Source organism: Musca domestica, unplaced genomic scaffold, assembly GCF_030504385.1.
Source record: "Musca domestica strain aabys unplaced genomic scaffold, Musca_domestica.polishedcontigs.V.1.1 22, whole genome shotgun sequence".
In the NCBI taxonomy this organism is placed as follows: domain Eukaryota; kingdom Metazoa; phylum Arthropoda; class Insecta; order Diptera; family Muscidae; genus Musca; species Musca domestica.
The window spans coordinates 2,468,789-2,480,967 of NW_026712262.1; the positions used below are offsets into that span (position 1 = coordinate 2,468,789).

At 39.9% G+C, this 12,179-nt stretch overlaps 1 protein-coding gene across 1 annotated transcript; it reads right to left on the reverse strand.

Moving 5' to 3' along the window:
• Positions 1-265: 265 nt before the first annotated feature.
• LOC101888482 (calcium/calmodulin-dependent protein kinase type II alpha chain) lies at positions 266-4,966 on the reverse strand. Its single transcript, XM_005183303.4, has 2 exons — positions 4,239-4,966; positions 266-3,806 (listed from the first exon to the last, which is right to left on the reverse strand). Exon 2 carries the CDS (start codon positions 2,999-3,001, stop codon positions 1,532-1,534), a length of 1,470 nt encoding a protein of 489 aa, XP_005183360.1. The 5' UTR covers positions 3,002-3,806; positions 4,239-4,966; the 3' UTR covers positions 266-1,531.
• Between the last annotated feature and the right edge of the window lie 7,213 nt (positions 4,967-12,179).

Genomic DNA, 12,179 nt, shown 5'->3' on the forward strand with positions numbered 1-12,179 from the left:
TTAGAATTTATTTTAGAATTAAATTTAATTAGTTAGTTAAATTTTAAATGTTTACATGTATAATTTTTTTGGGGGGTTTGTTGGGTTTTTGTTTTCTTTTGTTGTTGTTGTTTATTCATGTTTGTTTTTGTTTTCATTTTTCATTTATTTTTATTTTATTTATTTTTATTAAATTGTGATATAATTTATTTAAGAATTCGATCGAATTTTTTTGTTTTTTGGTTTTTTTCTGTTTTTTATTTATTCATTTTTGTTTTTGTTTTCATTTATTTTTATAATTATAATTATAAGTATATTTGTTTTGTTTTTTTGTTTTTGTTTTATAAGAGTCTAAAGTAAGAAAAAAAATGGTGACGTAGACGCAAAAAATATCTGTGTAATTTTGTTACACTGACAAGTGCTGCTGCTGCTGCTGTTGCGGCTTGTTCTTTCTTCTCGTTCTCGTTCTTCTTGTTGTTGTTCTTCTTCTTCTTCTTCTTCGTCGGCTTCATCTCTCTTCTCGTCCATCATCCTAGGGTACGACCCAATACGGAGCATATTCGATTCGTTCTTTTGGATGTTCTTCTCCTCGCCTGTTGGCTTTCGAGTTGCGGAGGAGTAGTGTCGGGGAGTAGAGTAAGTGGATATAGAGAGAAGGGAGTTCCTTAAGAAAGTTAAGAAAATTGTTGTTGTTCTCGGTTCGGTTCGGTTGTGTTATGTTATGTTGTGGGCCGGGTACAGCAGTATCTGCTGATCTATGGCCGGCTGGTTTTCTGCTGTTGATGAGCGGTTTAGTCCATTCTCAATGTTGCTGCTGCTCTTCTTCACTTCACTTCTCGTTACAAAAAAAAAAAAATAATTTAAATAAAATAGAATTGTGGTAGTAGTTGTTGTTGTTGTTGCTGCTGCTGCTACTGTGATGTTGTTGTTGTTGTTGTGTTCTTCTCAGCTTTTATTACAAAACCAAAAAAGTTATTCGATTTTTCTCTGGATATTCTCTTCGATAGTCATCATCGCCATCAAATGTCAGTGATTATCATTGGGAGGGCAGCAATCACGGCGTAGTGTTGTTGTTGTTGTTGGCCGCCACAATCAGTTGTTGTTGTTGTTGCACTTGATGCTCTATTCTCTTCTCGTTTCCAACGTCGGCTTATTCTCTAAATGTTGTTTTGTTCATGGTGTTGCTCATATCTCTGCTCCATCATCATCATTGAATTGTTGTTGTTGTTGCTGCTGCTGCTGTTGTTGTTGTAATAAATAGTAAATAGTTGTGTTGCTGTTGTTGGTGTGTCGACAGTAGTCTTTTTTTTCAAAATTTATTTTAAACGGCATTTGGTAGACAGCTTGTCGTCGTCGTCGCGTTGTTGTTGTCATCGTCAAAGTCTTTGTCATTAACGTCGAAGTTGTAGTGCTGCTGCTGCTGATGTTGTTGTTCATCATGTTACTGCGGCTGCTGATAATGTTGTTGTCGTCATCGTCGTTGTTGTTACTGTTACTGTTCATCGTCGCTGTCACTGTCGTCGTCATCGTCGCCATCGCCATCGCCATCCAATTACTTCTGCGATGTAAAATCAAATGTCGTTGCTCCACTCACTTTGCCCGAAGCGCTGCGATGGAAATGAACGTTCTGCCATTTGCTGTCGCGTTTATGCCAGACACGTGTCTCCTCCGACTGATGGGTGTGGGCATGGCCCTGTTTATCAATATATTGTGTTAAGCGTACATAAGCAATACAAGCGGCATCCTCGCCCAGCAAGTGGACGTGAGGATTGAGAATTGTGGTATTGATAGCTTTGCAATTTTTGCCCAAAACATTTTCGAAATAGAATTTGTGAAAGTCAATTCCTTCGACCAGATTACCCAGGGCCTCAGGCTCAAACGCAGTCAAGTGCGGATCACCGATTTTGGTGTATGCATCAAAATCCCCACTGTTGATGGCCTCAATCAGTTGTTCGGTGATCTTGATTATCTCCTGGCGACGGGCCTTGACGTCGTCATCCTCGAGGGTGGCATTGGACGAGTCTGTGGAGTCTTTGACGGGCGAGCCCTCGCCCTTCTTGGTCACCATGCTCTTGCTGGAGAAGTTCCGCGTGGCCAGCATCGTGGTGAGGATGGCGCCCTTCAGCTTGCGCCGAGCATTGAACTTCTTGAGGCAATCAACAGTTTCTTGGCGGTGAACCACGGAGGCGACACGTTCGCGTTGGCATATCCAGGGATGTTTGAGGGCTTCAGCAGCTGTGATACGTTTGTGGGGATTGACGGTAAGCATTTGATTGATTAGATTTTTGGCTTCTGGTGTTACCGTATCCCATTCGGGCGATGGATAATCATAAGCTCCAGCCTTGATTTGGGAATACAGGCGGTGTTGGTCCTCATCCCAAAACGGTGGATAACCGACCAGGAGAATGTATAAGATAACACCACAAGCCCAAATGTCCACCGGTTTGCCGTAGGGTTCCTTCTTGAGCACCTCGGGCGACAGATAGCCCGGAGTGCCGGCAAAACCAAACCAGGCCTGATGATCCCCCTGCACCTCAATGGCCAGCCCAAAGTCGGCCAGTTTGACAGCGGCACCCTTCGCCTTGCTGGCCAGCAACAGGTTCTCCGGCTTCAGATCCCGATGTACGACGCCATTCTGGTGGCAGTGATTAACGGACTCCAATATCTGCTGGATACAGTGCGATGCATCGGCCTCCGAATAGAATTCGCGTGCCACAATATCCTCGAACAGTTCGCCGCCTGTGACCAAATCGAATACCAGATAGTGATAGTTCTCCTCCTGTATGCTGTCGTGCAGTCGCACTATGTTGGGATGATGGAGTTTGCGGCAGATTCTCGCCTCGCGTTCCAACTTCTGGAAGTCGCGTGCGGTCAATTTCTTTGTATTGATGATCTTGGCGGCGAATTCATTTCCTGTCGATTTCTGTACGCAACGTTTCACAATGGAAAATGCGCCTCGGCCCAGCTCCTCTTTGATCTCATAGTTGTCCGAGAAACGCGTACAGGCTGCAGGAGCAGCCATCGCGATGGCACACTTCAGAAAATCTATTGCGGCAATGAATCCAGAGACCCCTTAGCGAGAAAGTCGTTCACAAGGAGTGGGAGGAGAAGGGAATTCCACAGCGAACAGTGAGTGAGAGTGTGGGTGAGCGAGGAGTTGTAATCTTGCTCTGAGAAGAGTTTTTTCTGTTTCTTTTTGGAAATACGAAGACTCGATTTTCTTTTCTTTGGAAATTTTCAAATCCTTTCCGAATGGAAAATTCAAAAAAAGGACCTGCTGCAGTCACTCAATGTTAGCGCGATGTTGGCTGGCTAGTCGTCGATACAATTGATTTTTAACACTGTTTTTCTTCTGCGTCTTCTTCTTCTTCTTGTTCTTCTACTGCCTTTTCTGCTCTTCTATTTGTTTCTCTGTGTGTGACTGGCACACCTCCTTGTCGTATGGATTGGTGGTGGCGGCGACGTAGGCCCTAATGATGGTATGATGTTGATGGTGGTGGTGAGTGAATGTCGTCGTTGTCGGCACACCAGGCACTTCTCCGCTGGCGCTCTTCCACTCTTCCGCCGTGACAAAAAAGAAGAACTAAATAAAAATCACTCGGCTCTTTTTTTCGGCTGGTCTGTCGTCGTATGTATGTGAGTGAGTGTGTTACAGCTTTCTCTGCTACAGCTACAAAAATCAACGACGGCGGCTACTGCTTCGCTCGTTCGTTCGTTCGCTCGCTCGCTCGATGGCTGGCTTGTCTCAACTCCAACTGACCCAGATTCAGGGGGAAAATGTGAATAACGGAAGTGTATGTATATGTAAATTCTAATCAGTCCTTGTCCTGTAATGATTTTTTGATTTCGTATTCGCACCAAACCAAATTGGGATTATGGGTCCAATTGGGTCGCATTGATGAATTTCGCCCGAATCGATTTGAGTCCGATAGATATTTGGTGGTTATATTTTGGCAAAAATGAAAAGAAACAAAAAGAGAACAGAACGACACAATACCAATTGATTAATGGAGAGATTTTGTAAAGTTTTTTGTTTTTTTTTTTTTTTTTTAGTTCAACTGCTGGTCTACTTTTTTTGAGCTTTAACTTGAGGCCAGGAAGATATGGTTGGTTGGATGGATGGATGAATGGTTAAATGAATGATTAATTTATTGATGACGAAAAAAAATGAAAATGTGGGGATTTGGAAAATTGGGAACAGCTTTTGAAGGAGACCAAGTTTTGATTCGTTTTTATTTTTTTATTTTTATTTTCCTTACCGTTCAACAGTTTTGTGTGTATGTGTGGCTCTTTTCTTGACTAGCGGATGGCTACAAAAATGCTTTTCTAAATTTTCAGGTTCTTGAGGTTGTTGTTCACTACTACTTTTTATATTTTTTTTCAATTTTTTTCTAATATTATTTTTATTGTTTTTTTTTCTAGTTTTTTTGTTCTTCTGTTAAAAATATATTTTAAACTAGAGAGTACTAGAGTACTACTACTTTTAATCTTTCTTTTTCGACACGAACGAAGCACACTTAACACACAGAGCAGAGAAAAAGTTTGTATCTACATTTTCCAACTTTGCGATGCGTTTCCTATGTGAAATTTTCCTTCTCGTAGTTATCGCAGTTGGAGCGCAAAGAAATGTAAAGACCGCAGCGCGCGCACTCACACACCGAAAAACACGCTCTGGATGGTTATGGCGTTGTGGATGGATGGTTGGCTGTATGGTGAGAGAGAGACAAATACGCACAAACACACATACACACACAATGTGGAAAAAACACACGGTTGGGAAATTTTCTACTTATTGGACTTTTCCTTTAGCTGTCGCTCCTTTACAGTCTCTGGCTGATGATGATAATGCGCAGAAGCAGGCATGAGAGGGGTTTGCCAACTGGAAAAACTTGGTTACTCTGCACAACAACCACCAAGATTATTGGCCATCCCCAGGTATGGGGTGAGAGCGAATCGTGTTTTGCCTGATTGAATAACAGTTAGCTGTTGCTCTAATATAACCGCTATTTGTTCCCTTTGGCTCTCTCTCTCTCAAATAAAATATGGTTGGCAACTCGTATGTTGTACGTAATTTAAGGGTATTTGTATCAATGCTGCTGCTGCTTCTTCTTCTTCCGCTGAATGTAATGATAACACTCCAATGCGTTATTCTTCTTCTTCGCAATTTTGTTTAGCTGCAATTACAACCCTGCAAGGAAAAAAATAGGATATTTGTTTATTTGGTTGGCAAATCATTTGTTTTTATTTTTTTTTCTTTGTTTTTCTTTTATTTTCATTTTGGGGTAGTTAAGTATTTTTCTCTCTCTCGAAAGCCGAGAGAGACATCACGGAGCCGTAAATGCCAACACAAGCCATTGAGAACAATAACTGTAAGTAGAGAATGTGACTCTCTTTTGGGATTTGTTACCATACAACACACTCATTATTGATTATCAATAGATTTGTTGTTATTGCCCGATTAAAGAAAAAAACGAGGAAGGCAGATTAAATACGCAGTCGGTGCACAGTGTTTTGAAATGGGAAATTTTGCAACATAAACGGAAGGTGGTTTACTTAAATTGAGACAAGGATAATTAGTAGGAAAACTTTGATGAATATATTCACAAAATTAAAAAAAAAAAACTTGAGAATGTGAAAAATGTTAATCCTCAAAAAGATATTAAATCTAGCAACGCAACAGGTGATACAACAGCTCGGCTCATTTTCTGGCTTTGCAAATGTCAAATTATAAAGGTGCCTCCAGGCCCATCCTGGAATTCTAGAATTCCGGATCTGGATCGAATTCGGAAATCTCCGAATTACCTTACCTTCCCCACAAAGAGTCAAAATTTTGAATTTTGCCGCACTGTGAGACAAAATGTAGTTTTGATAGAGCTTTTTAAATAACCCCAAATAAATAACCAGTTGCATCCAAGGACAGACTGGGCGGACACAGTGAGAAAATCCTCGACCTCATGAAAGAGATCATAGCAACCAACTCCAGCATAACGGACCGAACCGACGTCTTAATAAAATACCTCACCTTCACAGGCGACGACTTAAATGAGATCATAATTCAAGGTAAGTCATCGGCGTTTGACCTTACTCAGCTGTTGTGTGAAGATCTCTGAACCTGTGGATCTTATATCGGTAGTAGCCGCTAAATCGAAACTTCCGAGGCAAAGTTCAGTTGAAGTCGAGAATGATGAAAAGTCGAAAGAAAACAACGGCACTGACGCTAAGAAAGTTCGAGGTGTAAAATTCTACAAGAATTCCGAATGAATTGGAATCAAAATTTGCAAGAAAATCCCATATATCAAGTCCACGATTAGGCTCGTGAGAAAGTACGAAAGAACTTATCCAAACGCGAATTTTTGGTGGAAAGGATTCTCCGTTCGGAAAATAGGACTTCTCACAACACAGCTTAGGGAGCAACAGTTTTGCAGAGCACGAAATCGGAGCCTAAGGCAAGCCAGAACACCGGAAACTCTTCACAGTAAATCGGCTGTGTCTACGCCTAAGGGGTCTGGGTGGCCAAATAGTATAAAGGCTGCAGCTAATTCAGCACCAAATGTGTAGCCTGAGGGTAAGCAACCGAACATAGCAGTAATTCTCCCCACCACATAGCTGGTAAACGGTAAAACCGATTGGAAGACCTTCGCCTTCGAGAGTTCCCTCTCATGCATAGACAAGATACTCTAGCTGTCTCATATGCAACTTCTCTTGGATAAGGTGGTAAAGAAAAGTCGAGTATTGTAAATATCAAGGCTACCACAGGAAATACTGCTTCGAAACCCACAAATCCAAATAGTTGCTTCATCTAGTGGTGAAAAGGTGGGGAGCTGTGTAGTAGACAGGAAGGAACTTGATTTTATATATCTTCCCAAATGTAGTAATGGCGATATGGTGGTATGGTACGGCTAAAGGAAACCGTTACAAAACAGCCACTTTGCTATCCTCAATTTATATGCTATATGAGGACCCTGACACGACAAGTCAATGTGAGTGCGATATGAACCGCACTAATAAATTCAAATGTAGATTTCATGTATTTTTCAGATTTTTTTATTTTGCATGTTTTTACATCGGAAAATAATCTTAACAGACGGACAAATCATTTTTGGCATTTTCGGAATAAGATTTCTTGGAGCCCGTTGTTTTAAGAATATAGTATCTTCAGCAATATTGTAGATAAAAATGCGAGGATTTGATCGAAAATCCAAAGCCTCAAGCTAGGCACACAGGGGTCTTTTTGGTTCTTAGGGTAATGAAATTCTATTTTAGGTCTTAAATGGTACTTTATATGCGTTTATGCAAAAATCTCCAACAAAAAATTTCAAGTGGACTTTATACAACTCGTTTGTAGATCAAAATGCGAAAGGACTTTTCCGTTCTTAGGCCTAACGTAGTTATGTTTCCGACTGTATACAAAGAGGCTCCCAAAGTTTGAGATATACGTATAGGACCAGGTTTTGGTAAAAATCGTTTTTGTTTTTAGGGTAGAAAACCTCCCGAATAATTTTTAGTAGTATTGTTTGTATAAATTCAGAAAAGCAAGTCCCTAAACTGGGTTTTAATTCCAAGGTTATTTTGATGACAATTTTTAATACAAAATAATGGGGGAAACGTTTACCTTTAACACCAAAAAGTCTTTGAAGTTTACCTAGGAGGATGTTAGTAAAACCATTGCACATCCAATTTTTTGTTCAAGAAACCAATAGTGACCTCAATATCTAATTTCAGAATTTCAGCTCTCTCCCTTTACCCAATACCAAACTTAATAACATTTAGTGCTCATATCCAAACCAACAGTCATCCAAAATTTGTACAATTCAGTACTTTTCGAGCAATTATTGATACATTTGCAAAACCACCAACAGATACCTCAATATCAAATTTCGGGATTCCACTTCTATACATTCACCCAATATCCAATACAGTACCACTTAGTACTTTTCAAATAATTATAGTACACATTTCCACCAAATACCGAATGTAGTACAGTTTAGTACTTATCGCACAATTATGGTACACATTTCCAAAACCACTTCCATATCTCAATTCCAGATACCAACAGAGACCTCAATAACAAATTTGAGGATTCCAGCCCAAATGTGAGGATTCCAGCCCTATCCCTTTACCCAATACCAAATTTAGTACCATTTAGTAATTTTCGTACAAATATGGGACGTATTTCCAACCACCGGCAAATCTCAAAGGCAGACACCAAAAGTGGCATCTATATCAAATTTCACAATTTTAGCTCTATTCCTTCCACAATAACAAATTTAGTACTTTTCGTACAATTATATTATTATATCTCAATTCCAGATATCTCAATATCAAATTTCAGGATTCCAGCCTTATCCAAATTTAGTATCATTCACTTGTAGTGCACATTTCCAAAACCAACTTTAATTCTCTATCCTTTACCCTAACAATGGCCCTAATGTCCGTATTTCAAGCAATATCAGTACCATTTAGTACCTTTCGTACACTTGCTGAACGAATTTCCCAAACTCACTCTTTATCTTAACCTATCCACCAACAATGATCCCAATACCAACATTTCAAATTACCGACTTCTTCCGGTCACCCAAAGTGGAATTGTACCAAATTTCGTAGCATTTCGTACAACTCTTACACCGCGTACATATTTCTAAAACCTCGTTCTTACATCAACCCCATCTCCAAGCCTTGATGTTCATATAATTCTCATAATTCCGAATGGTACCAAATTTAAGACATTTTAGTTTTGTTAGAATTTGTTTGAATTTCGAAAAAGTCCTTTTTTAGTATGTCTGTCCTACGCAACTTGAAATACCCTCACTCAAATCAAATTTCAAGATTTCCAGCTTCCAGTACTTTTCTTACTTTTTAGTACGTATTTCCAAATCCCCCGCTATGTATCAATTAAAATGCAAAAAAAAAAAAGAATTTAGTACCATTTAGTACTTTTTGGTACGTATTTCAAAGCCACTTCCACATTTCAGCCCACAACACACTTTTAACAACATTTTAAATTTCCAGATCAATCCGTTCGGCAAAGCCAAAATGTAACGAATTTAGTACTATTTAGCACAGTTGCTGTTTTATTTTTTTTTTTTTTTTGAGTTTCATTAAAAGACCAATAATGGGATTAACCGGTATCATATATCCGGATACAGATTTTAAATATTACTTTTGACCACTAAATCGGGTAGGAAGTATCAATTTTTTTTTGTAAAAACTCTTCGATTATTTCGACAATTTTTTCCAGAGGTAGTTTGTTTTTACCCTGATCCCGGGAAATTATTTTTTCTTGGGGGACGGATCTGGGTCTCCAGATTTTTGATCCGAAAGTCCGGGTCTGGGCCCTTTTTCGAATTTTTGGGGGTTTTATAAATAATCCGGGTCCAAAAAATCAATAATTTGACTATAAAATCTGGAGTCCCGGTTAAAAATCTGGAGTCCCGGGTCCGTCCCCCAAGAAAAAAATGTTTCCCGGGATCGGGGTAAAAATATCTACCATTGAGAGTTTTTACTAAACTATAGTTAAGCCTAGATGACTTTGTCTCCTCAGAACTTCCAAGTGAAAGTAGATCCTCAACACATAGTTTCCTTTATAAATAAGTTTCCTCTTTAATTCCCGATAACCGGCATGGTCGTGCAACACTGTGCCACCTTATAATACCTCTGCTATCTTATCGAGAACAACCGCTGTCAGCCAATGGGCCACCTTAACCAACAACACCTTCCGAATACAATATTGGCCGTCAAGGACGGTTTTAACTGCGGCCAAGGAGAGACAAATCAACCAAAAATTGAAAATGTGAAAAACCGCAAAGCAGCACCCCAATAACCACAAAAAAAAAAAAAAGATATCCCCGAAAGCATGTGGTCGACGACGGTTGTCTTTGTAGTGTGTGGCCAACGAAAGACGAGTGTAAACGAGTGCGGGTTACAACTAATTTCGAATTTAATTAATGCTCTTGATTAATTTATTAACACAGTTTCTGTGGAGGTTTTGTTTTCCTTTTTTTTTTTTGTTTTTGGTTTGGTTGGTGTCTCACAAAATACCTTCAAATGTGTACTATGTGGAGCAAAAGAGAGGAAACGGAAGAGAAAATGTGACAGAGAGAGAGAGGAAGAGAGAGATTGAGAAAAAAATAATAGGCCAGCAAATTGATTAGAAGTACAAATGAAAATATCCCTGAAAAATATCCAAACGCAGTATATATTTCCTTTTATGCGAAAAATTTAGCAGCAGCAGCATAGACACGTACTTTTCCTTGCCGCTGCCGAGAGCGAGAGAGAGCACGGCAGCCAGTGCAAGAGTAAGAGAGGGGAGGGTGGCATAATGCGTACGTGTGTATGTACACTGGGGCGAAATCGCATACGTTTTGCAGCAGCACGTTTTCAATTTTCGCTGGCCCGCAAAAGTGTAACAGGTTATGTTGATTTTTTTTCTACTTCTTCAGATGTTGTTGTTGTTGCTTACACGCACACTCCTGGATACATACACATGCACGCACACACCCACTACATACCTTCCAAACCCATACACATGTCTCAACACATTTTGCTGCGTTGTAAGTTTTTGCCTTTTTGTCGTTGTTGTTGTTGTTGTTGTCGTTGTTCAGCTGGTGTTGGTTATCTATCTAAGCTACCATGGCCGTCTCTTCTTGTTTTTGCTGTTGCTTTTGTTGTTATTGTTTTGTTCTTGCTTCTATTTGCTCGGCATATTTCCGGGAAACGGAAACATGTGTTGATGGAAAATTCATGCTGTCAAAATGACAGTAACACAGCAGCAGCAGTGGGAGCAGCTTATAAACGCATACGAAATCAACACGCACACACACACACACAACCAACAGAAGAGAACCTTCAAACACACACGCACACACGAAGAGTACTCAAACGTAGAGAGAGAGTGCTGGGCACAGTGCTGGCGAAATGTTATTGACAGGTATTCAAACAAAATGTCACATCATGCCAACCACAATAATATGAAAATTCCAGGATACAACCAACCAACCAACCAACCGACCGATTGAACTACCAACTATCATCCCTGGATGATGCTGCTCTGGGGTTGTTGGCTACCAGACTACCACTGGCTTCTTGACAACTGCCGTTTGTTGTTGTTGTTGTTGGCTGCCATTAACTCAAGTTGATTACAAGTATCCATGGTTAACATGATACCCAATCAACAAGCGTATCTACTCGATACCGCTGTCGTCTATGGCAAAAGGCCGCCGTCGTCCTCGTGTTGCATGGTAATAAGGCAACAATGTTTTGAGGGGGGGGGGGGGGGGGGGGGGGGGGAAGGAGGTGGGGTATGTATATTGGTTGGAGGGGGAAATTTAAGTATGTGTCTACATCATCGCATCTCTCATTATCACTGCTTGCCGCCTGAGTAATCCAATTAAATTATATTAGGTTTACAAATAAGTATTCATTGTTTGCTAAAAGCCAGTCCGACCCACAGCCACTGCCGCCTGCCATTACCGACAGTGGGTTCGTGCGGTGTGTGAGTGGATTTAGCCATGTCCGTGACAGTTTTGTGGAAATCAAGATACCAATCTAAACTGAGTTTGATGGCCATAACTTTGACACAGTTTTTGTTGTTTTTTTTTTCTGTTCAAATGTTGACATGTGTTTTTTTTCTGAAGGCTATTATAATAAGTTTGTTTCAGGCATATCCGACATGCAGAAGTGTGTGTGTGTGTTTGTGTGAATCTAGTTCCAAACACTTTGGCTAGATGTGTCAGTTGTGGCAAGGAATGGAGGCTTCAAGGTATCATTGAAATAGGCCACAGGTTAAGATGACTACCTTCAGGCCGATGGCGGTTATTGTCAGTCTAAAAAAGGGGTTTCGGCGGAAAAATATAATCTCCTAAAAATCATTTATTTTAAGAAATCCTTCAAAGGACTTATACGCATAAAATATCTTTCAAAAAGTCCACCAGAGAAAATCTAATATTGGAATTCGATAAGAAGTACTTGTCAAACCAAAATTGAAAATCATTTTATACTGAATAGTGAATGAATTGGGAATAGCTAAATGAAGTCTATTTGAAAGACAAAATATACACAGCAAATAGGGAGAGAAAAGAGGGAGAGAGATAGGGAAGATGTCACTCTAGAGCAGCGGTGCTCAAAAAAAATATCTCTTTCCAGTCAAATTTCTCTTTGCTTATTTAAATCAAGAACAAAACAGTATTAAATCATTATTTATA

What these genes read in the sequence shown, in the direction of transcription:
- LOC101888482 (XM_005183303.4), bottom strand. Translation starts at nt 3,001, where the DNA reads ATGGCTGCTCCTGCAGCCTGTACGCGTTTCTCGGACAACTATGAGATC.